The sequence below is a fragment of the Buteo buteo genome, chromosome 12, assembly GCF_964188355.1.
Source record: "Buteo buteo chromosome 12, bButBut1.hap1.1, whole genome shotgun sequence".
In the NCBI taxonomy this organism is placed as follows: Eukaryota; Metazoa; Chordata; class Aves; order Accipitriformes; family Accipitridae; genus Buteo; species Buteo buteo.
The window spans coordinates 7,734,902-7,758,165 of record NC_134182.1 but is presented as its reverse complement, the minus strand read 5'-3'; the positions used below and the strand labels follow the sequence as shown (position 1 = coordinate 7,758,165).

Here is a 23,264-nt window from a genome sequence, read left to right as displayed (position 1 = left end):
AGACAACAGAATATTTAGTTGAGTTATTCTATGCAAACTGAATCAAATCTTCCTGTTGTTGCTCTCTGTGATCAATAAGAGGTGCATCATTTGAGAGGAGTATTTATAGTGCCCAGTGTGGAAGTTTGGTTTATAACATCGGTGTGAGCGAGGGGGTTCTGAAGAAACTACCAGACAATCGGTATGCAAGGATGACAGCCATAGGTAACAACAAGCTGCAGGTGACCATGGCTGCATAAGGAGCTTTAGCCCTTCTTGGCCAACCCGCTGTACCTACATGTTGCCCTCTACCTGAGATAATGGCATGGCTCCAAGCATACGGCAGGCCATAGCACAAGATGAGTATTAGCCAAAATCTGAGCAGAAGCTGGGTGACCAGTTGCACCTCCACAGCTCCCTTCCAACCGCCACCCTCCTGTGCAACTCTGTGCCTTGCTTTCACTCCTAAAGCACCTGAACTCAGCCCTCGTGCCCGCCGGCAAGGATGCTGGGACAAGGCACGATCCCAAAGTCCTCCCCGAGGGGTCATCCCCAAACAGCAGCTGCCCGCTCCAGAACAGCCGATAGCGGACACAGTCAGAAGAGAGAAAAACCGTTTTATTGAGAACATCAACTGCGGGGGGGGGCGGGCCCAGGGCTCACAGGGGTTCAGCCAGTACCAGGAAAACGGCACCTACAAGGACAGAGGCAGAGAGCGCTGCTGAATGCACAGCGGCAGGAAGAGGCAGGGTTTGGTTGCCCTCTCTTTGGGGAACACCGCTGACGAGGAATTGCTCCTAGCCCAGAAGAGAGCGAGCTACGGCTGGCACTGCCGAGGGGAGGGCTCTGGCGCCTTATCCCCACGGGGAATGCCCTTAGAGAGCTGTGCGCGCGCAGAGATGCACAGGGCCCCTGTGCCACGCAGCAGGGCTCGATGGGGAGCCCCTGGGGAGCGGCCACGGGGTTCTTGCCAGACCCTGCGCAGCACCATCCCTCGCCGTGCCTTGCCAGCGGGTTGGCCTGACTTAGAGCAGTGCTGAGAGTTGGGAAAGATGGGCAGCAGAGCCTGGTACACACCTGGGCTTCCTGACCTGCCGGACCTTCCTGCATCTCTTCCGTTTGCGATCCCCCGATCCCTTTTCTCTCTTCCTCCTCTTGTTTTCGGCACAGCCTTCATCTCCCCAGGCCTGTGTCCTCCTTCGGTTTCTTCTCTTTTCCTCGTCCCGGGGAGAGCCTGCAAACCTTTCCATCCCACGGTGTGCTTAGATAGGTAAGGCCACGATGCAGCGGGGACAGTTCTGATTTTAAGCCAAAAAGTGACTCGTTTTACCTTCTTTCCTCTGAAAGGCTGCCCAGTTGCTGCGGGCGTAGCAGGGGCTCTGCCGTGCTCTCGAGGGTGGCTGCAGGCAAAGCTGGAGGTGCCTAAACCAGAAATGTCGGAGTGAAGGGGTGGCAAGGGACGGCCTGGAGTAGTAAGGCACTGCTTGCCAAATTGCCACCTTAGCTCTCCGGGGAAGATGCTGCTTTGCATCGTCCACGTTTCGCACAGTCCCCCCGCCCCAAAACAGACTTGATGAAACTGTGATGAAGTAGGATCTGAGCAAAAGCCCTCTCAAGTTGGCAGCTACTCCCCGCTGTCTTTTTGTAGGTATTTGGTTGGATTAAGCCCATGCCTAACGCATTTGAGAAAGGACCTTTCCAGTTTTCCGCACAACGTACGATTCCGCGGGGGAGGAGGAGGAGGAACCCCAAACGCACAAGCCGTCGGCTGGCCGGAGGAGGCCCAGCAGCTACTTGGCCTCCTCAGAAACTACCCTCCTACCCGAGAGACGCTGTCACGGTGCTTGTGGAGCGGAGCTGACATACCTCTGTCGTTTGGGACTGCGCCACCGTGTCTCCCCCAGCTCCTTTGAGGACGTCCAGAGAGGGGGATGCGTGCAGAATGGCTTCTGCCTGGTGGCCCTGGTCTGCTCTGCCTGCAGGGCCACTTTGCTCTTCCAAAGGCAGCTCTAGAAAGCAAAACCATGTGCAGCAGTGACGCCTTGGAAGTAAGGCACGGAAGTAAAGCAAAAGCCACCCCAAGCCCTACACCGGTTTTCTTCTTGCCGTTGAGGTTTCTGGTATCCCGAGCCCCAGCCTGGGACAGCCCTCAGTTCCTCCTCATACCTGTGGCTCCGTCCGTGGGGGCTGGCGACTCCCCGGCTGATGGAGGGGAGCGGCCAGCCACCTCCTCCCCAACGATGTCGCCGCAATTTTCAATCATAAACTCCACCAGCGTGTTCACCTGCACACACCACGCCCTTGGTCTCAACCCAGCTGCCTGAAGTTGTCCCAAGCAGCCTTTCCCACTCGCGCCCCTTGCCTCTGCACAGACGGCTGTGGCTGTGGGGCTGCCTTTGCGGGCAGCCGCCCCACCGGCATTTGCTCAAGGGAGGAGGCAGCCAGGGACCTCTGCGCAGCCAAGCTCTGATGGGCCGGCAAGGCTGCAGCCGGCTTGCCAACACAGCGCACCTTCTCGGTCACCTCCAGCATGGCCTGGAGCGGGAGCAGGTCCTCGTCGGGTGGGCTCAGCAGGTTTGGCCCGAGGCAGATGGCCAGGTTGCTGGCGGTCATCCTGCTGGTGGCTGCGTTGTGGCCGACGTGCTGGAGCAGCGAGAGCAGCCGCTCGAGGAGGAGGAGGTTGGCTGCAGGCAACTTCTCGGCCACCCTGAGGGAACGGGAGCTCGACGTGAATAGAGCAGACGTTGCCCACAGCCGTCCCCGAAGCTTGCCCAAGGCAGGGGGGAGCCGGCGGCTCCAGGTGCTCTCAGCCAGCGGTCGGTGCTCCTGCACCTCAGGAAGGACGCACGGCGTTGCTTCCCAGCTCCTGATTGCACCCAAGCCCAGGCAAGGGAAGGCTCCCTCTCCACGCCCTTTCCCCGAAATCTAAGCCCACCCCAGCAACAGCAAGCTGCCAGAAGACGCAGCTTTGGAAGGAGACCGTCCCTTTGCAGGCAAGTCTCTCCCCGTCCCTGCTCAACAGGCGGGCTGCTGCCCGCACTTACGCTTTCAGCTCGCAGAGCTTCTCCTCCTTGCCGGTCCTCTCCATGGCTTGCATCCAGTCCTCGTAGAGGCTGTTGACGAGCAGCTTGTCGGGGATGCTTCGGAGGAAGTCCTGCAATGCCAAGGGCTCCGGGTGAGCCTTTGAAGTTGCCAGGCCGGCCAGGAGCTCCTCCAGCCGCAGGTCAGAAGCGCTCACCTTCAAGACGGCGGCCAGCAGGAGCGCAGGCTGGCTTCCCAGGTCGACGCGTGCGCCGCGGTCCAGGGCCTCCCGCAGCTCCCGAAGTTCGGTCCCGCCGGCGGCTCTGCGGAATATCCCCTCCGTCGAGGGTCCTTCCCGGCGCAGGACAGCCAGCAGCTCCTGCGGGAGAGGCAGGAGGACAGTTGCTTGGCCGAGGAGCTGCCTTCCGCCAGCGGTGGCCAGAGCACTGCCCCAGAGCGGGCTCCTCGCTGGGGGTGAAGAGCCCAAGCCGCCATCCCCGCAGCTCCTGGGGACGCCCTGTGGAGCAGCCGGAGGGAGGGCTCCCACCGCCTGCCTCTAGGGAGCATCTGGAGGGCTGGGGACCCCCCCGGCCAGGCTGGCTTACCTGGATGGGCCGGGGCAGGGAGCCGTCCTCCCCGCAGAGGGCTGCCAGGGGCTGGCCAAAGAGCGCCCTGCTGCAGCCGGAGCCCGCCTGCCCTGGCGCCTGGGCAGCGGCCGGGGTCCTCCGACGAGCAAAGGGCCAGGGCAGCCCCCTCCTCTTCCTCCTCCTGCTGCTGCTGCTCCCTCCTGCTGCAAAGGAAAGCCGAGCAAGAGCCCGTCAGCGGAGACCGCCGGGCCAGTGCTCCCGGGGCCTGCCCTGCCCGCAGCGTGGTGCTGAGCGGTGCAGCAGGACGGGCAGGGAGCCAGCAGCTGGAACTCTGAGCTCCGGCTCAGCAGCTCCAGTCGGGAGGCTCCTGAGAGCCGGCACGCCACCAGGAGAGGAGAGCCTGGCCCAGCCCTCGCCCTGTCCTCCTCCAAGCTGTGGGCAGCAGCAGAGGCTCCGTGTCCCCGCAGAACCACGTCCAGCGGCCGCTGCCCAGCGGGTGTCTGACGTCCTTCTTCCTCCTGGAGGTGACGTCCGTCCTTCCTCCTGGAGGTGACGTCCTTCCTCCTGGAGGTGACGTCCTTCCTCCTGGAGGTGACGTCCTTCCTCCTGGAGGTGACGTCCGTCCTTCCTCCTGGAGGTGACGTCCTTCCTCCTGGAGGTGACGTCCTTCCTTCCTCCTGGAGGTGACGTCCTTCCTCCTGGAGGTGACGTCCTTCCTCCTGGAGGTGACGTCCTTCCTTCCTCCTGGAGGTGACGTCCTTCCTCCTGGAGGTGACGTCCTTCCTCCTGGAGGTGACGTCCTTCCTTCCTCCTGGAGGTGACGTCCTTCCTCCTGGAGGTGACGTCCTTCCTCCTGGAGGTGACGTCCGTCCTTCCTCCTGGAGGTGACGTCCTTCCTCCTGGAGGTGACGTCCTTCCTCCTGGAGGTGACGTCCGTCCTTCCTCCTGGAGGTGACGTCCGTCCTCCTGGAGGTGACGTCCTGCCTCGGGCTGCCCAACCTGCATGGCGACACTCGAGGGACAAGTGAGCACAGCTCCAGCGCTTGCAGGAGCTCACCGTTCTTCCCGAAACTCACCCGGTGCGTGGCAAAGTCCCCCTCTGCTGCTCGGCGGGACCGTCGGAGGCCCTTGCTTGGGACCAGCCTGCAAGAACCAGGCTGCGCTCAGAGAGCAGCCCCGCGGCGCAACGGGCCGCCGGCCCGGCGAGCTGCCAGCCGGCACCGGCAGCCTGAGCGCGGCAGAGCCGGGACCCTCTGCCCTCCCGGGCTCTCTGCCCCGCGGGGCAGGTTTCCCCCCAGCACCGCCGGCCAGGATGTGCCGGCATTCCCGGCGGCTCCCCAGCCCTCTCCGCTCCCCGAGCGGCACCACCCTTCCCTCCATCCCTCACCCCACTGGCCGCACGTGCCAGAGGCGGGCGAAAGGCGGCCCTTCTCACCTCGGCCTGGCCCTCCACCATCCTCTCCAGGCTCCCGGCGCTGAACGTCCTCCGCTGGGCAAGAGAGAAGGAGCGGAGGCAGGTGAGCAGCGATGCCTCTGCCGCTCGCTCGGCTGGAGGACCAGGGCTCGGGGGCAGAGCCCAGACCGGGCAGGCACTCACGGCGTGGCGGCGGCCCAGCTCCTTCTCCAGGAGCCTGACGGACGGGACAGCCGTCCCCCGGGCTCTCTTGGCTCCCTCGGGTGTCCTGTGCGCCGGGAAGGGGCAGGGAGAGAGCTGGCTGAGCCCCGAGCCGCCTCTTCTCCCTCGTGCGGCAAGAGCTGCCGGCAGCCGCGGGGGCACCTCTCCCCAGCTGGGGAGCTGCGTTCCCCCGTCCGGCTGCACCTGCAGCATCCCCGCGGCTTACCCCAGCAGCGTGCCCACCCACAGCTCCTTCAGCGCCCGGGAGCTGCAGAAAGAGAGGAGAACCAGCGTCAGGCCCCGCTGCCCCCCAGCCCGTGGGCAGAGGCGGGCGCCTGCGCAGCCCTGCCGCGTGGGGCAGGACGCCGGAGCGGGACGAAGCCCCGCGGGGCAGGAAGGACGCCGGAGCGGGACGAAGCCCCCTGGGGCAGGACGGAGGAGGCGCTGCCCGAGCCCTGGCTCCCCGTGTCCTGCCAGAGCAGCTGCTCTCGCCCTCCCCTTCTGGGGACCCAAAGGGGATGCGGGACCTGCCCACGCCCCCATCCCTCCCTGCCGGCGTGCTGCTCGCTCCCTGCCCAGGCTCTGCACGCAGGGCAGAGGCCGTTCTCACGATGGCGCGGGTGTGCTTGGGAACGTCTCCCGCCCGGCCGTGGCACTCACGGGAAAGTGGCGACGCAGGAGCCGCTGGGCCAGACGAGGAGGATGGAGGTCCCGTCCTCATCGCCGCCTTCCTCCTCTTCCTCGTCCCCCGCCGCCTCCTTTCCGCCGCTCAGCACCCACAGCTGGTCCAGGGCCAGGCGGAGCTGTGGGCGCAGGCTGGTGCCGCGGCTGCAGAGAGCAGAGAGGAGAGGCAGGCGGTGAGCTGGAGGTGGCCTCCTGGGGGTCCCCCCGGGCAGAGCCCTGTCCCCCGCCTGCCCTTGGGACGGACGGACGGACGGACGGACGGACAGCGATGGGCGCCTCCAGCACCCACCAAGGGGCCGGGGCCTGGGGCTGGGGCCGGGGTGTCCCTGCCCCGGGGCCAGGGCCAGGGCCAGGGCTGGGGGAAAGGCAGCTGGGCTCCGAGGGTCTTACTGCAACTTGGCGATCACCAGTTCCTCCTGGAGGAGGAGAAGGCGTCTCTCGCTCCTCTTGCGGCCCCGGGTCAGCCGCACGTCCGTGCTCAGCACCGGCTCGGCGTCGGTGAGAGCCTCCCTGCAGAGCAGAGAGCGGCGGGCATGAGAAAGGCCGCCGCCGCCGCCGCTGCCGCGGGTCCCGGCCGTGCCCCCGAGGCACAGGGAGAGCCCACCTGGAGCCGCAGCAGCAGTTGGCCTGGCCCATCCTGCCCGGGAGAGGAGGACCCTCGCCGTGGACCGAGGACGCGGGCCAGTCGGCGACAGCGGGGATGGGAGGCGAGGTGCCGGTGCCGGCGAGGTGCTGCTCGGCCAGATCCTGCCTCCTCCCAGCGCTCCTGCGTGCCAGCACAGCTCCGTGCTGCTGTCTCTGGCGGCCGTGGGCTCCAACTGACCAACGTTCCGAGCCCAACGACCAACATTCTGAGCCCAACGACCAACATTCTAAGCCCAACAACCAACATTCTAAGCCCAACGACCAACATTCTAAGCCCAACGACCAACATTCTAAGCCCAACGGAAAGTGGGAGGGGCACCGGGGGGAGAGTTCTTTCCAATATGGCCGCCTCTGCCTGGCACTGGGGACCCCCGGGCGGGCTGGACGGACCCAGCAGAGGGGAAGGACCGTCTCCCTCCACCTCTTGCCAACGCTTTGCCTCCTGCAGCCCAGGAGGCAGGGAGCCGCCTTTGCCCCAGGGGCACTTTTCTGGCTCGAAGTCGCTCCACTTGGCGTCCACCATCACCCCAGGTGTCTGCACGGCTGCTTTCCAGCTGGGTGTCCCCCAGCATTTACTGGCGCAAGGGCTTCTTCGTCCCCAGGTCTCCAGGACTTTGCTCTTCCCCTTGGGGAACTACAGGAGGTTCCCGTCAGCCCCTTTCTCCAGCCGCTCCAGATCCCCCGGCTTGACAGCAGGACCCTCCGGCGCAGGAGCCTCTCCTCCCGCTTCTGTGCCACCTGCAAGCTGCCGGAGGGTCCGCTCTGCCCCATCTCCCAGATCCCAGTGCGTGTGAACAGGTCCCCCATAGTGCAGCCCAGGGGGGGCCTAGGACATCCCTTGTCACAGCAGGGTCAGAAATTTAGGGGGAAAACCCACGTGGGGTTTTTGCATTATTTATACACAGCGCTTCCCCTTTGTTGTTCCTGCAAGCTATTAAAAGGTGTTCAAAATAGGTCTCATTCCTCATTTGAATGTCACAGCTCTTCACGGTGCTGATGTCATGTGCAACTCAGGTTCTACTCTCGCACAGAGCGTTCGGTAGTATGTAGCCTAGATTATTAGGGAGAAGATCGCAGATTACTGCATTAGTCGTGCTAACACCAATGGCAGGAGGTTGCATCTAGCTCTTGAGCCAAAGGGTAAAAATCCAAGGTGTCTATTGAACTCAGTGGGCTATTGATCAGCAGATTGAGCTCTCCCTGTTCAGAAAAGAAAAGGTACGAGAGAAAGGCGTCTTCTACCTTGACTGCTACAATGCGGGTTTTTGTAGGTATGAAGATAAATTATCTTCCATCTATCCATGCCCCTCCCGCCACCCCCTTCCAAAAAAGAAAGGACTAGAGAAAAAAGATGCAACTTGTAGAGCAATGGGGCTTGTAACAGCCACGTAAATTCCTCTAGAGCATTCCCATTCAATGAGCCACTTTGCCTGACGTTCTGCCTCTACTTGGTACCAGCAGAAGACTCGGTACCTGTGCCATGCTACGGAAGACGTAGAATTTCTCGCTGATCCAGAGCTCTCCACCTACAGCCAAAACTGCGGCGAAGCTTTCCTCCACCTCACCCGCTCCCTGGTGCCTCTTCCCCAGGGAAAGTCTTTCCTCTGTCACTCTGTGCTCATAGCTGGTCACAGGCAGTGCAAGCCCCAAGCCCCAGCCACCGTCCCAGGCCACCAACCCCCTTTAGCCATCAGCAAGATCTCAAACTCCTTTGCAGCTGCAGGAGAAGGCTTCTTCATAGACATGGATGCACATGGCACAGGCTGTTCCAGAATAGCCACAGCTGTTCAAAGCTTTCCACCTCCTGGATTGGTGGTTTTCAGGAGCAGCTCCTGGGTGCTGTGGCAGTACATTCCCCCCCCCCCAGCCCCCATCCTGCCATCAGGAAGCAAAACTTCCCCAGGAAGGGAGAAGGGGAAGGAAACCCTGGAGGCTGCAGGTTGAAATTTGAACTGGCCGATGGAGATGTGCCAGGTACACCGAGGTGACCCTCCTGGCCAACAGAATTAAAAGACCACAGGTCAGATTCGACAGGGGTATGAACGGGGTCCTGTCGGATGACACGTGGGAATCAGTCCTCCTGGGAGCAGCGGGTCTGCAGTCGGGGACTCCCCCTCGGGTCGGGGCACTGCCCGAGGTAACTCCTCGAGGGAGAGAGCCCTCAGCTTTTAGGGGAGTGACATGCCCGTTTTGAGCCATCACTTTAAATCTCGGGGATTCTTAAGTCGGTCATGTAGCATTAATTCTCTTTACATCATTGAGCCTGTGATTTATAAAATGTTACCGGACTTCTAGCTAACTTTTGCAGAAGAATAAATCTGAGTTTTAACACCTGTAGGCTTTGGTTAGTCGTGCATCCGTAACACTTTAAATTGGCGTAGTCGGCAGGATGGTGTTAATAGAGGAATTATTACGGAGGCACGGCTGCAACCCTTCTCCCCCAGGTCTGGACTGGGCGAAGGAGAAGTGGTCCGACCCGGCAGTGGTCGTGGAGAGAGTAGAACTGTGCCGCGGAACTCGTCGAGACGGCAAAGGCAGCGTGTGTGCCCTCCTGGGTGCCTGCTTGATTCAAGCAGAGAACGGAAAGCGCGATTCCGCTAAAAGGCAAGGGGAAATAGATTGTCTGACGGTGGAATTGGAGGAAAGGGACGTGCGGCCCCTTATTGAAGCAGAAGGGCACGCGGGTCCGCACGGTGGGAGCCCCCGGGGTGCTGTTTGCATGGCCCCTTGGTCGGGACCCGAGCTGGGCGAGTTGCAAGCTAAGTTTTCGTGCAAGCCGGGCGAAAGCGAGACTGAGTATTTGTGGCGAGTTTCTCTAATGGGGGAGGATCGGATACTGGGGAGCGATGCTGAAGCGAGAGGTTCCTGGGGCCCGGGAGCGTTTCCGAGTGCCGGACCGGCAGGTGATCAGTGGATAACGTCCCGAGCAGCCTCCTGGGCTGGGGCTGTGAAGCCCAGGGAGGGAGGAGAATCTGTCCCTAGCCGGGAACAGGGACCGTCGCAGTTACCGGAGGGCCGCAGGCAGGTTGCCCACCCGGCGGGGAGCGGTCTCGAACTGGCGGCCGTCGGGCCGGAACTCCGATCCCGGAAGGGACGCTCTCTGCCGGAAGGCCCCGGCACTGGGCGCAGCCCGGGCCGTGGTGCAGGGGCAGTCCGCCGGCGGCGGCCGGGGGGGGATTGCTGGAGGGGCAGGCTGGAGACCGGAGGGAAGGGGGCAAAGCTGGAGACCGGAGGGAAGGGGGGAAAGCTGGAGACCCGAGGGAAGGGGGGAAAGCTGGAGACCGGAGGGAAGGGGGGAAAGCTGGAGACCCGAGGGAAGGGGGCAAAGCTGGAGACCGGAGGGAAGGGGGCAAAGCTGGAGACCGGAGGGCCGCAGCAGCAAGCCCGCCCCCTCGGGAGGAGAAACGGGACCCTTTCGCGGCACTGCCGGAGGAGCGGGAAGGGCTAAAACACGAGAAGCTGCGGTTTGGGGTTCAGGCCGCCCAGTCCGCATGGGGAATAGCTGCCGGTGGTCTGCTGATAAGGAGCCTTACATACACGTTTCTGTGGGTCCAGGATGGAAGAGCTTAGAATTCTTCATCGATACAGGAGCCCAAATTAGTGTTTTAAACGATCGGCAAGCTAGTGAGCTGGGAATTAAGCGATCCAGAAAGGCTATAAACGTTAGAGGAGTAAGAGGGGCGACAGGAAAATGGCCCATAGCTCGAACCCAGCTTGGGTTACCAGGGCAGAAGACAATGACAGCTGTGGAAGTGGCGTTAAGCCCCTGTGAGGGAAATATACTGGGATTTGATGTGCTGGCAGGCAGACAATGGGACCGACCCAATGGTAGGGTGTGGGGCTTCAGGGGCAGGGGGGCAGAGGCTGTTGATGTGAGAAACTTAGAGGTTGCTCCTGCACTACCACAGTCTAAGGTAACCCGTGTCCCTGAAGACCACTTCCAGCTGCGGCCAAACGGGGCATTTCAGAATTTAATAATGATCTGGAGAAAAGAGAGATCGTCAGGTACACACATTCTCCTTATAATTCTCCTGTTTGGCCAGTCCGTAAATGAGATGGAAGGTGGCGACTAACAGTTGCTTACAAGAGATTGGACAGTAATACCCCACCATTAACTTCTGCCGCCCCAAGTATTACCTCAGGGATTGCCCAACCTCTCTATGACTTGCTCCAAAAAACCTGAAAGTGAGATTGGACTTTGCAACATACGGAAGCTCTTAACACTCTGAAAGATGAGCTTAAGGCTTGCCAGAGACTAGGTCCATTGCACCCACGAGATCCCTTAAGGGTGGAATGGGGATGTGCTGACCATGCCTCATACTGTGGTGTGTTTCAAAAGGGGCCACAGGGCCCAGCCAGGCCCTTATTATTCTCTTCCACTGCATTTAAAGAGACGGAGCGAGGATATTGAGATTGGGAGAAGGGGACTCTTTCCCTCACTAGAGCAGCTAAAGAGGCTGAAAAGCTGCCTACTTCACGGGATGTTATAGTACAGGGTCCTTTCCCACTCTTAAATGCAATCCTCGGTGGGTCACCTCCTCCAGAGGGAGTAGCCCAAAAGGCCACAGTTAGGAAATGGTATGCATACCTCGAAGGGATAAGCCAGTTGCTCCCACTAAAGGAGGGTCCGACTAAGGTTTTCAAACTACAGCAACCTGTAAACCCTGACCCAACCTTGCTGGGTCAACCGTATAAACCTTCTCCGATTGAGGAGGCACCCGAATTTGTGGCAGGCTTGGGTGTGCAGGGAGTGTAGTTCACGGATGCATCTGCCTGTCGAGTGGGATCGAAACGGCAGTATAAAGCAGTGGCATTGGAGATTGGTACTGGGAAGACAGTCAAAGAAGAGGGGGAAGGTGGTGCACAAGTAGGAGAACTACAGGCTTTGTTACTGGCCGTAGAGAATGGTGCTCCCATCGTCTGTACTGACTCTTAGGCAACCTTTAAGGGTGCTACAGAGTGTCAGTGGGAATCTACTAAGTGGGAAGTAGGTCATGCGAAAGTGTGGAGGACAGAGGACTGGCAACGTCTCCTGGCAAGAGGGAGATGCCGACCTTTAAAGGTGGGATGGGTGAAGGAAGGAACATGCTTGGGATGGAACCCCAGCTGCGAAATGGAATCGGCAGGTGGACCACCTGCCCCAAATCAGGACGGTCACCGGTGAGAAGGAAGGTTTGGATAGACTAGCAGAATGGTTGCATACCAAAGCAAGCCGCTCAGGGAAAGCAGATCTCTCTTATGAATGCCGATCTCGGGGCTGGCCAGTGTCTATGAAAACCCGTGAAGCAATTCTGACAGCTCGCCCACAATGCCGAATAAGGCTTAAAGCTAATCACCCAAACCAAGCTGCGGCCCAGCATATCAGACAAGGCAAGGCTCTTGGGAGCACGTGGCAGGTTGATTACATTGGTCTTCTGAGACCATCTCATGGGAGTGGAAAGACTCACCACATCAGTGCCCGGTGGATAATACCGGACTTCTAACCCTGTGACCCGGTTTTAAGACCGAGGCCTAGTTTGTGCTTTTATACAGGACCATGAAGGAACGAGTCATTCCAGTCCTTTTGCTGACAGTGATGACGGTGACAGGCGTGGATGGTGAAGATCTGGATGATAACGTCGTGGCAGAATGATGGACGTTAATATATCCCGAGTCCCTGAGCTCGCCTGAGAGCAATGTGACAATTATAGTTGGAGGTTCAGATTGGATGGGGGAGGAGGTTGTACTCATGTTGTTTATAGTTGGTCACCAGGTGCAGCAAATGCTGGTTCAGTATGAAACACCAGACGTGACTATATCCTCCAACTGACCCACGGGATCACGGGGTGGAGTTGGAATGGTACTACACTATGCCCTGAAATTCCGTGGGGGCAACTGTGTGTGGTACTCGAGGAACATCGATAGAGCACCCTAGAACTGAGTTTACAGCTATCAACCTTAGCCAACGCTACATCAACCAATTTGGGGACTCTCAAACAATCAGTTATAACGTATCGGTAAAATGACTATCAAAAATTGGGCAGTATTGGATTAGATGCCAAAGAAAGAGAAGGGTATATGTAAAGTTTTGAACACCTCAGTGGACACCTGCTGTGTTCACTCCAAATGTGTCAATGTGGCCTCAAGCCTAAATCAACGAGAGAATACAGCAAGAGACTCAGAGGCAATTGCTTCTGCACCAGGGACCAACTGGTTGGGAAAACTTTTGATGTGTTCAGATCTTCTTTCACGGGGCAGGCAACTAGCCCTCTCTAATCTTTAATAATGCTTGTAGTTATGATTACTGTAATCTAGACCAGAAGGGAACAAGGACCCACAAGGAGCATCAAACTCACCAAACTGCACCCCCTTTTATCTTTGGAGGCAAGAGGTGACTGTACCACCACTCCAGAGAAACCAGTTGAATCATGACTGTGGTCAAGGGGTGGATTGTGGCAGTACATTCCCCCCCCCAGCCCCCACCCCCCAGCCCCCATCCTGCCAGCAGGAAACAAAACTTCTCTGGGAAGGGAGAAGGGGAAGGAATCCTGTGACCAGCTATGAGCACAGAGTGACAGAGGAAAGACTTTCCCTGGGGAAGAGGCACCAGGGAGCGGGTGAGGTGGAGGAAAGCTTCGCCGCAGTTTTGGCTGTAGGTGGAGAGCTCTGGATCAGCGAGAAATTCTACGTCTTCCGTAGCATGGCACAGGTACCGAGTCTTCTGCTGGTACCAAGTAGAGGCAGAATGTCAGGCAAAGTGGCTCATTGAATGGGAATGATCTAGAGCAATTTACGTGGCTGTTACAAGCCCCAAAGTTGCATCTTTTTTCTCTAGTCCTTTCTTTTTTGGAAGGGGGTGGCGGGAGGGGCATGGATAGATGGAAGATAATTCATCTTCATACCTACAAAAACCCGCATTGTAGCAGTCAAGGTAGAAGACGCCTTTCTCTCGTACCTTTTCTTTTCTGAACAGGGAGAGCTCAATCTGCTGATCAATAGCCCACTGAGTTCAATAGACACCTTGGATTTTTACCCTTTGGCTCAAGAGCTAGATGCAACCTCCTGCCATTGGTGTTAGCACGACTAATGCAGTAATCTGCGATCTTCTCCCTAATAATCTAGGCTACATACTACCGAACGCTCTGTGCGAGAGTAGAACCTGAGTTGCACATGACATCAGCACCGTGAAGAGCTGTGACATTCAAATGAGGAATGAGACCTATTTTGAACACCTTTTAATAGCTTGCAGGAACAACAAAGGGGAAGCGCTGTGTATAAATAATGCAAAAACCCCACGTGGGTTTTCCCCCTAAATTTCTGACCCTGCTGTGACAAGGGATGTCCTAGGCCCCCCCTGGGCTGCACTATGGGGGACCTGTTCACACGCACTGGGATCTGGGAGATGGGGCAGAGCGGACCCTCCGGCAGCTTGCAGGTGGCACAGAAGCGGGAGGAGAGGCTCCTGCGCCGGAGGGTCCTGCTGTCAAGCCGGGGGATCTGGAGCGGCTGGAGAAAGGGGCTGACGGGAACCTCCTGTAGTTCCCCAAGGGGAAGAGCAAAGTCCTGGAGACCTGGGGACGAAGAAGCCCTTGCGCCAGTAAATGCTGGGGGACACCCAGCTGGAAAGCAGCCGTGCAGACACCTGGGGTGATGGTGGACGCCAAGTGGAGCGACTTCGAGCCAGAAAAGTGCCCCTGGGGCAAAGGCGGCTCCCTGCCTCCTGGGCTGCAGGAGGCAAAGCGTTGGCAAGAGGTGGAGGGAGACGGTCCTTCCCCTCTGCTGGGTCCGTCCAGCCCGCCCGGGGGTCCCCAGTGCCAGGCAGAGGCGGCCATATTGGAAAGAACTCTCCCCCCGGTGCCCCTCCCACTTTCCGTTGGGCTTAGAATGTTGGTCGTTGGGCTTAGAATGTTGGTCGTTGGGCTTAGAATGTTGGTTGTTGGGCTTAGAATGTTGGTCGTTGGGCTCAGAATGTTGGTCGTTGGGCTCGGAACGTTGGTCAGTTGGAGCCCACGGCCGCCAGAGACAGCAGCACGGAGCTGTGCTGGCACGCAGGAGCGCTGGGAGGAGGCAGGATCTGGCCGAGCAGCACCTCGCCGGCACCGGCACCTCGCCTCCCATCCCCGCTGTCGCCGACTGGCCCGCGTCCTCGGTCCACGGCGAGGGTCCTCCTCTCCCGGGCAGGATGGGCCAGGCCAACTGCTGCTGCGGCTCCAGGTGGGCTCTCCCTGTGCCTCGGGGGCACGGCCGGGACCCGCGGCAGCGGCGGCGGCGGCGGCCTTTCTCATGCCCGCCGCTCTCTGCTCTGCAGGGAGGCTCTCACCGACGCCGAGCCGGTGCTGAGCACGGACGTGCGGCTGACCCGGGGCCGCAAGAGGAGCGAGAGACGCCTTCTCCTCCTCCAGGAGGAACTGGTGATCGCCAAGTTGCAGTAAGACCCTCGGAGCCCAGCTGCCTTTCCCCCAGCCCTGGCCCTGGCCCTGGCCCCGGGGCAGGGACACCCCGGCCCCAGCCCCAGGCCCCGGCCCCTTGGTGGGTGCTGGAGGCGCCCATCGCTGTCCGTCCGTCCGTCCGTCCGTCCGTCCCAAGGGCAGGCGGGGGACAGGGCTCTGCCCGGGGGGACCCCCAGGAGGCCACCTCCAGCTCACCGCCTGCCTCTCCTCTCTGCTCTCTGCAGCCGCGGCACCAGCCTGCGCCCACAGCTCCGCCTGGCCCTGGACCAGCTGTGGGTGCTGAGCGGCGGAAAGGAGGCGGCGGGGGACGAGGAAGAGGAGGAAGGCGGCGATGAGGACGGGACCTCCATCCTCCTCGTCTGGCCCAGCGGCTCCTGCGTCGCCACTTTCCCGTGAGTGCCACGGCCGGGCGGGAGACGTTCCCAAGCACGCCCGCGCCATCGTGAGAACGGCCTCTGCCCTGCGTGCAGAGCCTGGGCAGGGAGCGAGCAGCACGCCGGCAGGGAGGGATGGGGGCGTGGGCAGGTCCCGCATCCCCTTTGGGTCCCCAGAAGGGGAGGGCGAGAGCAGCTGCTCTGGCAGGACACGGGGAGCCAGGGCTCGGGCAGCGCCTCCTCCGTCCTGCCCCAGGGGGCTTCGTCCCGCTCCGGCGTCCTTCCTGCCCCGCGGGGCTTCGTCCCGCTCCGGCGTCCTGCCCCACGGGGCTTCGTCCTGCTCCGTCCTGCCCCACGGGGCTTCGTCCCGCTCCGGCGTCCTTCCTTCCCCACGGGGCTTCGTCCCGCTCCGGCGTCCTTCCTGCCCCGCGGGGCTTCGTCCCGCTCCGTCCTGCCTCACGGGGCTTCGTCCCGCTCCGGCATCCTTCCTGCCCCGCGGGGCTTCGTCCCGCTCCGTCCTGCCCCGCGGGGCTTCGTCCCGCTCCGGCGTCCTTCCTGCCCCGCGGGGCTTCGTCCCGCTCCGGCGTCCTGCCCCACGCGGCAGGGCTGCGCAGGCGCCCGCCTCTGCCCACGGGCTGGGGGGCAGCGGGGCCTGACGCTGGTTCTCCTCTCTTTCTGCAGCTCCCGGGCGCTGAAGGAGCTGTGGGTGGGCACGCTGCTGGGGTAAGCCGCGGGGATGCTGCAGGTGCAGCCGGACGGGGGAACGCAGCTCCCCAGCTGGGGAGAGGTGCCCCCGCGGCTGCCGGCAGCTCTTGCCGCACGAGGGAGAAGAGGCGGCTCGGGGCTCAGCCAGCTCTCTCCCTGCCCCTTCCCGGCGCACAGGACACCCGAGGGAGCCAAGAGAGCCCGGGGGACGGCTGTCCCGTCCGTCAGGCTCCTGGAGAAGGAGCTGGGCCGCCGCCACGCCGTGAGTGCCTGCCCGGTCTGGGCTCTGCCCCCGAGCCCTGGTCCTCCAGCCGAGCGAGCGGCAGAGGCATCGCTGCTCACCTGCCTCCGCTCCTTCTCTCTTGCCCAGCGGAGGACGTTCAGCGCCGGGAGCCTGGAGAGGATGGTGGAGGGCCAGGCCGAGGTGAGAAGGGCCGCCTTTCGCCCGCCTCTGGCACGTGCGGCCAGTGGGGTGAGGGATGGAGGGAAGGGTGGTGCCGCTCGGGGAGCGGAGAGGGCTGGGGAGCCGCCGGGAATGCCGGCACATCCTGGCCGGCGGTGCTGGGGGGAAACCTGCCCCGCGGGGCAGAGAGCCCGGGAGGGCAGAGGGTCCCGGCTCTGCCGCGCTCAGGCTGCCGGTGCCGGCTGGCAGCTCGCCGGGCCGGCGGCCCGTTGCGCCGCGGGGCTGCTCTCTGAGCGCAGCCTGGTTCTTGCAGGCTGGTCCCAAGCAAGGGCCTCCGACGGTCCCGCCGAGCAGCGGAGGGGGACTTTGCCACGCACCGGGTGAGTTTCGGGAAGAACGGTGAGCTCCTGCAAGCGCTGGAGCTGTGCTCACTTGTCCCTCGAGTGTCGCCATGCAGGTTGGGCAGCCCGAGGCAGGACGTCACCTCCAGGAGGACGGACGTCACCTCCAGGAGGAAGGACGGACGTCACCTCCAGGAGGAAGGAAGGACGTCACCTCCAGGAGGAAGGACGTCACCTCCAGGAGGAAGGACGGACGTCACCTCCAGGAGGAAGGACGTCACCTCCAGGAGGAAGGACGTCACCTCCAGGAGGAAGGAAGGACGTCACCTCCAGGAGGAAGGACGTCACCTCCAGGAGGAAGGACGGACGTCACCTCCAGGAGGAGGGACGTCACCTCCAGGAGGAAGGACGGACGTCACCTCCAGGAGGAAGGATGTCACCTCCAGGAGGAAGGACGTCACCTCCAGGAGGAAGGAAGAACGTCACCTCCAGGAGGAAGGACGTCACCTCCAGGAGGAAGGAAGGACGTCACCTCCAGGAGGAAGAACGTCACCTCCAGGAGGAAGGACGTCACCTCCAGGAGGAAGGACGTCACCTCCAGGAGGAAGGACGGACGTCACCTCCAGGAGGAAGAAGGACGTCAGACACCCGCTGGGCAGCGGCCGCTGGACGTGGTTCTGCGGGGACACGGAGCCTCTGCTGCTGCCCACAGCTTGGAGGAGGACAGGGCGAGGGCTGGGCCAGGCTCTCCTCTCCTGGTGGCGTGCCGGCTCTCAGGAGCCTCCCGACTGGAGCTGCTGAGCCGGAGCTCAGAGTTCCAGCTGCTGGCTCCCTGCCCGTCCTGCTGCACCGCTCAGCACCACGCTGCGGGCAGGGCAGGCCCCGGGAGCACTGGCCCGGCGGTCTCCGCTGACGGGCTCTTGCTCGGCTTTCCTTTGCAGCAGGAGGGAGCAGCAGCAGCAGGAGGAGGAAGAGGAGGGGGCTGCCCTGGCCCTTTGCTCGTCGGAGGACCCCGGCCGCTGCCCAGGCGCCAGGGCAGGCGGGCTCCGGCTGCAGCAGGGCGCTCTTTGGCCAGCCCCTGGCAGCCCTCTGCGGGGAGGACGGCTCCCTGCCCCGGCCCATCCAGGTAAGCCAGCCTGGCCGGGGGGGTCCCCAGCCCTCCAGATGCTCCCTAGAGGCAGGCGGTGGGAGCCCTCCCTCCGGCTGCTCCACAGGGCGTCCCCAGGAGCTGCGGGGATGGCGGCTTGGGCTCTTCACCCCCAGCGAGGAGCCCGCTCTGGGGCAGTGCTCTGGCCACCGCTGGCGGAAGGCAGCTCCTCGGCCAAGCAACTGTCCTCCTGCCTCTCCCGCAGGAGCTGCTGGCTGTCCTGCGCCGGGAAGGACCCTCGACGGAGGGGATATTCCGCAGAGCCGCCGGCGGGACCGAACTTCGGGAGCTGCGGGAGGCCCTGGACCGCGGCGCACGCGTCGACCTGGGAAGCCAGCCTGCGCTCCTGCTGGCCGCCGTCTTGAAGGTGAGCGCTTCTGACCTGCGGCTGGAGGAGCTCCTGGCCGGCCTGGCAACTTCAAAGGCTCACCCGGAGCCCTTGGCATTGCAGGACTTCCTCCGAAGCATCCCCGACAAGCTGCTCGTCAACAGCCTCTACGAGGACTGGATGCAAGCCATGGAGAGGACCGGCAAGGAGGAGAAGCTCTGCGAGCTGAAAGCGTAAGTGCGGGCAGCAGCCCGCCTGTTGAGCAGGGACGGGGAGAGACTTGCCTGCAAAGGGACGGTCTCCTTCCAAAGCTGCGTCTTCTGGCAGCTTGCTGTTGCTGGGGTGGGCTTAGATTTCGGGGAAAGGGCGTGGAGAGGGAGCCTTCCCTTGCCTGGGCTTGGGTGCAATCAGGAGCTGGGAAGCAACGCCGTGCGTCCTTCCTGAGGTGCAGGAGCACCGACCGCTGGCTGAGAGCACCTGGAGCCGCCGGCTCCCCCCTGCCTTGGGCAAGCTTCGGGGACGGCTGTGGGCAACGTCTGCTCTATTCACGGCGAGCTCCCGTTCCCTCAGGGTGGCCGAGAAGTTGCCTGCAGCCAACCTCCTCCTCCTCGAGCGGCTGCTCTCGCTGCTCCAGCACGTCGGCCACAACGCAGCCACCAGCAGGATGACCGCCAGCAACCTGGCCATCTGCCTCGGGCCAAACCTGCTGAGCCCACCCGACGAGGACCTGCTCCCGCTCCAGGCCATGCTGGAGGTGACCGAGAAGGTGCGCTGTGTTGGCAAGCCGGCTGCAGCCTTGCCGGCCCATCAGAGCTTGGCTGCGCAGAGGTCCCTGGCTGCCTCCTCCCTTGAGCAAATGCCGGTGGGGCGGCTGCCCGCAAAGGCAGCCCCACAGCCACAGCCGTCTGTGCAGAGGCAAGGGGCGCGAGTGGGAAAGGCTGCTTGGGACAACTTCAGGCAGCTGGGTTGAGACCAAGGGCTTGGTGTGTGCAGGTGAACACGCTGGTGGAGTTTATGATTGAAAATTGCGGCGACATCGTTGGGGAGGAGGTGGCTGGCCGCTCCCCTCCATCAGCCGGGGAGTCGCCAGCCCCCACGGACGGAGCCACAGGTATGAGGAGGAACTGAGGGCTGTCCCAGGCTGGGGCTCGGGATACCAGAAACCTCAACGGCAAGAAGAAAACCGGTGTAGGGCTTGGGGTGGCTTTTGCTTTACTTCCGTGCCTTACTTCCAAGGCGTCACTGCTGCACATGGTTTTGCTTTCTAGAGCTGCCTTTGGAAGAGCAAAGTGGCCCTGCAGGCAGAGCAGACCAGGGCCACCAGGCAGAAGCCATTCTGCACGCATCCCCCTCTCTGGACGTCCTCAAAGGAGCTGGGGGAGACACGGTGGCGCAGTCCCAAACGACAGAGGTATGTCAGCTCCGCTCCACAAGCACCGTGACAGCGTCTCTCGGGTAGGAGGGTAGTTTCTGAGGAGGCCAAGTAGCTGCTGGGCCTCCTCCGGCCAGCCGATGGCTTGTGCGTTTGGGGTTCCTCCTCCTCCTCCCCCGCGGAATCGTACGTTGTGCGGAAAACTGGAAAGGTCCTTTCTCAAATGCGTTAGGCATGGGCTTAATCCAACCAAATACCTACAAAAAGACAGCGGGGAGTAGCTGCCAACTTGAGAGGGCTTTTGCTCAGATCCTACTTCATCACAGTTTCATCAAGTCTGTTTTGGGGCGGGGGGACTGTGCGAAACGTGGACGATGCAAAGCAGCATCTTCCCCGGAGAGCTAAGGTGGCAATTTGGCAAGCAGTGCCTTACTACTCCAGGCCGTCCCTTGCCACCCCTTCACTCCGACATTTCTGGTTTAGGCACCTCCAGCTTTGCCTGCAGCCACCCTCGAGAGCACGGCAGAGCCCCTGCTACGCCCGCAGCAACTGGGCAGCCTTTCAGAGGAAAGAAGGTAAAACGAGTCACTTTTTGGCTTAAAATCAGAACTGTCCCCGCTGCATCGTGGCCTTACCTATCTAAGCACACCGTGGGATGGAAAGGTTTGCAGGCTCTCCCCGGGACGAGGAAAAGAGAAGAAACCGAAGGAGGACACAGGCCTGGGGAGATGAAGGCTGTGCCGAAAACAAGAGGAGGAAGAGAGAAAAGGGATCGGGGGATCGCAAACGGAAGAGATGCAGGAAGGTCCGGCAGGTCAGGAAGCCCAGGTGTGTACCAGGCTCTGCTGCCCATCTTTCCCAACTCTCAGCACTGCTCTAAGTCAGGCCAACCCGCTGGCAAGGCACGGCGAGGGATGGTGCTGCGCAGGGTCTGGCAAGAACCCCGTGGCCGCTCCCCAGGGGCTCCCCATCGAGCCCTGCTGCGTGGCACAGGGGCCCTGTGCATCTCTGCGCGCGCACAGCTCTCTAAGGGCATTCCCCGTGGGGATAAGGCGCCAGAGCCCTCCCCTCGGCAGTGCCAGCCGTAGCTCGCTCTCTTCTGGGCTAGGAGCAATTCCTCGTCAGCGGTGTTCCCCAAAGAGAGGGCAACCAAACCCTGCCTCTTCCTGCCGCTGTGCATTCAGCAGCGCTCTCTGCCTCTGTCCTTGTAGGTGCCGTTTTCCTGGTACTGGCTGAACCCCTGTGAGCCCTGGGCCCGCCCCCCCCCGCAGTTGATGTTCTCAATAAAACGGTTTTTCTCTCTTCTGACTGTGTCCGCTATCGGCTGTTCTGGAGCGGGCAGCTGCTGTTTGGGGATGACCCCTCGGGGAGGACTTTGGGATCGTGCCTTGTCCCAGCATCCTTGCCGGCGGGCACGAGGGCTGAGTTCAGGTGCTTTAGGAGTGAAAGCAAGGCACAGAGTTGCACAGGAGGGTGGCGGTTGTAAGGGAGCTGTGGAGGTCGTGCAAGCCCTCTGCTCAAGCAGGCTCCCCTAGAGCAGGTTGCCCAGGACCCCGTCCTGGTGCGTTTGGGCTATCATCTCCCTTAGAGCAGGTTGCCCAGGACCCCGTCCTGGTGCGTTTGGGCTATCATCTCCCTTAGAGCAGGTTGCCCAGGACCCCGTCCTGGTGCGTTTGGGCTATCATCTCCCTTAGAGCAGGTTGCCCAGGACCCCGTCCTGGTGCGTTTGGGCTATCATCTCCCTTAGAGCAGGTTGCCCAGGACCCCGTCCTGGTGCGTTTGGGCTATCATCTCCCTTAGAGCAGGTTGCCCAGGACCCCGTCCTGGTGCGTTTGGGCTATCATCTCCCTTAGAGCAGGTTGCCCAGGACCCCGTCCTGGTGCGTTTGGGCTATCATCTCCCTTAGAGCAGCCCCAGGAGCTCCGAGCGAGGGCCAGACGTAGGCAGACACGGTGGCCAGGAAGGGCTGAAGGTCCTTATGCAGCCACCGTCACCTGCAGCTTGCTGCTCCCTGCGGCCGTCACCCTTGCACAGCGAGTGCCGGGCAGTTTCTGCAGAATCCCCTCACTCGTGGCAACGGTATAAACCCAAGCGCCGTGCTGGGCGGTAGGAATGCGTCAGCTCGCCCCAAAAAGCTTTGGAAGCTGGACTGCTGAGGCTTTTGTGCGCCCATGTGGACATGTGGGAATCAGTCCTCCTGGGAGCAGCGGGTCTGCAGTCGGGGACTCCCCCTCGGGTCGGGGCACTGCCCGAGGTAACTCCTCGAGGGAGAGAGCCCTCAGCTTTTAGGGGAGTGACATGCCCGTTTTGAGCCATCACTTTAAATCTCGGGGATTCTTAAGTCGGTCATGTAGCATTAATTCTCTTTACATCATTGAGCCTGTGATTTATAAAATGTTACCGGACTTCTAGCTAACTTTTGCAGAAGAATAAATCTGAGTTTTAACACCTGTAGGCTTTGGTTAGTCGTGCATCCGTAACACTTTAAATTGGCGTAGTCGGCAGGATGGTGTTAATAGAGGAATTATTACGGAGGCACGGCTGCAACCCTTCTCCCCCAGGTCTGGACTGGGCGAAGGAGAAGTGGTCCGACCCGGCAGTGGTCGTGGAGAGAGTAGAACTGTGCCGCGGAACTCGTCGAGACGGCAAAGGCAGCGTGTGTGCCCTCCTGGGTGCCTGCTTGATTCAAGCAGAGAACGGAAAGCGCGATTCCGCTAAAAGGCAAGGGGAAATAGATTGTCTGACGGTGGAATTGGAGGAAAGGGACGTGCGGCCCCTTATTGAAGCAGAAGGGCACGCGGGTCCGCACGGTGGGAGCCCCCGGGGTGCTGTTTGCATGGCCCCTTGGTCGGGACCCGAGCTGGGCGAGTTGCAAGCTAAGTTTTCGTGCAAGCCGGGCGAAAGCGAGACTGAGTATTTGTGGCGAGTTTCTCTAATGGGGGAGGATCGGATACTGGGGAGCGATGCTGAAGCGAGAGGTTCCTGGGGCCCGGGAGCGTTTCCGAGTGCCGGACCGGCAGGTGATCAGTGGATAACGTCCCGAGCAGCCTCCTGGGCTGGGGCTGTGAAGCCCAGGGAGGGAGGAGAATCTGTCCCTAGCCGGGAACAGGGACCGTCGCAGTTACCGGAGGGCCGCAGGCAGGTTGCCCACCCGGCGGGGAGCGGTCTCGAACTGGCGGCCGTCGGGCCGGAACTCCGATCCCGGAAGGGACGCTCTCTGCCGGAAGGCCCCGGCACTGGGCGCAGCCCGGGCCGTGGTGCAGGGGCAGTCCGCCGGCGGCGGCCGGGGGGGGATTGCTGGAGGGGCAGGCTGGAGACCGGAGGGAAGGGGGCAAAGCTGGAGACCGGAGGGAAGGGGGGAAAGCTGGAGACCCGAGGGAAGGGGGGAAAGCTGGAGACCGGAGGGAAGGGGGGAAAGCTGGAGACCCGAGGGAAGGGGGCAAAGCTGGAGACCGGAGGGAAGGGGGCAAAGCTGGAGACCGGAGGGCCGCAGCAGCAAGCCCGCCCCCTCGGGAGGAGAAACGGGACCCTTTCGCGGCACTGCCGGAGGAGCGGGAAGGGCTAAAACACGAGAAGCTGCGGTTTGGGGTTCAGGCCGCCCAGTCCGCATGGGGAATAGCTGCCGGTGGTCTGC

General features: G+C 61.8%; 2 protein-coding genes across 2 annotated transcripts; one reads left to right on the top strand and one right to left on the bottom strand.

Annotated features, from left to right (window-relative positions):
* Positions 1-592: 592 nt before the first annotated feature.
* LOC142037691 (uncharacterized) lies at positions 593-7,054 on the bottom strand. Its single transcript, XM_075042173.1, has 16 exons — positions 7,006-7,054; positions 6,491-6,821; positions 6,277-6,396; positions 5,863-6,030; positions 5,429-5,470; positions 5,185-5,269; positions 5,023-5,076; positions 4,645-4,730; positions 3,218-3,446; positions 3,024-3,133; positions 2,491-2,686; positions 2,146-2,263; positions 1,846-1,988; positions 1,310-1,401; positions 1,057-1,221; positions 593-673 (listed from the first exon to the last, which is right to left on the bottom strand). The coding sequence occupies exons 1-16, from the start codon at positions 7,052-7,054 to the stop codon at positions 649-651; spliced, it is 2,013 nt and encodes a 670-aa protein (XP_074898274.1). The 3' UTR covers positions 593-648.
* A 7,106-nt stretch (positions 7,055-14,160) lies between these two features.
* LOC142037524 (uncharacterized) lies at positions 14,161-20,922 on the top strand. Its single transcript, XM_075041981.1, has 18 exons — positions 14,161-14,209; positions 14,394-14,724; positions 14,819-14,938; positions 15,185-15,352; positions 16,016-16,057; positions 16,217-16,301; positions 16,410-16,463; positions 16,756-16,822; positions 16,900-16,992; positions 17,695-17,909; positions 18,136-18,297; positions 18,382-18,491; positions 18,829-19,024; positions 19,252-19,369; positions 19,527-19,669; positions 20,114-20,205; positions 20,294-20,458; positions 20,842-20,922. The coding sequence occupies exons 1-18, from the start codon at positions 14,161-14,163 to the stop codon at positions 20,864-20,866; spliced, it is 2,235 nt and encodes a 744-aa protein (XP_074898082.1). The 3' UTR covers positions 20,867-20,922.
* Positions 20,923-23,264: the final 2,342 nt, after the last annotated feature.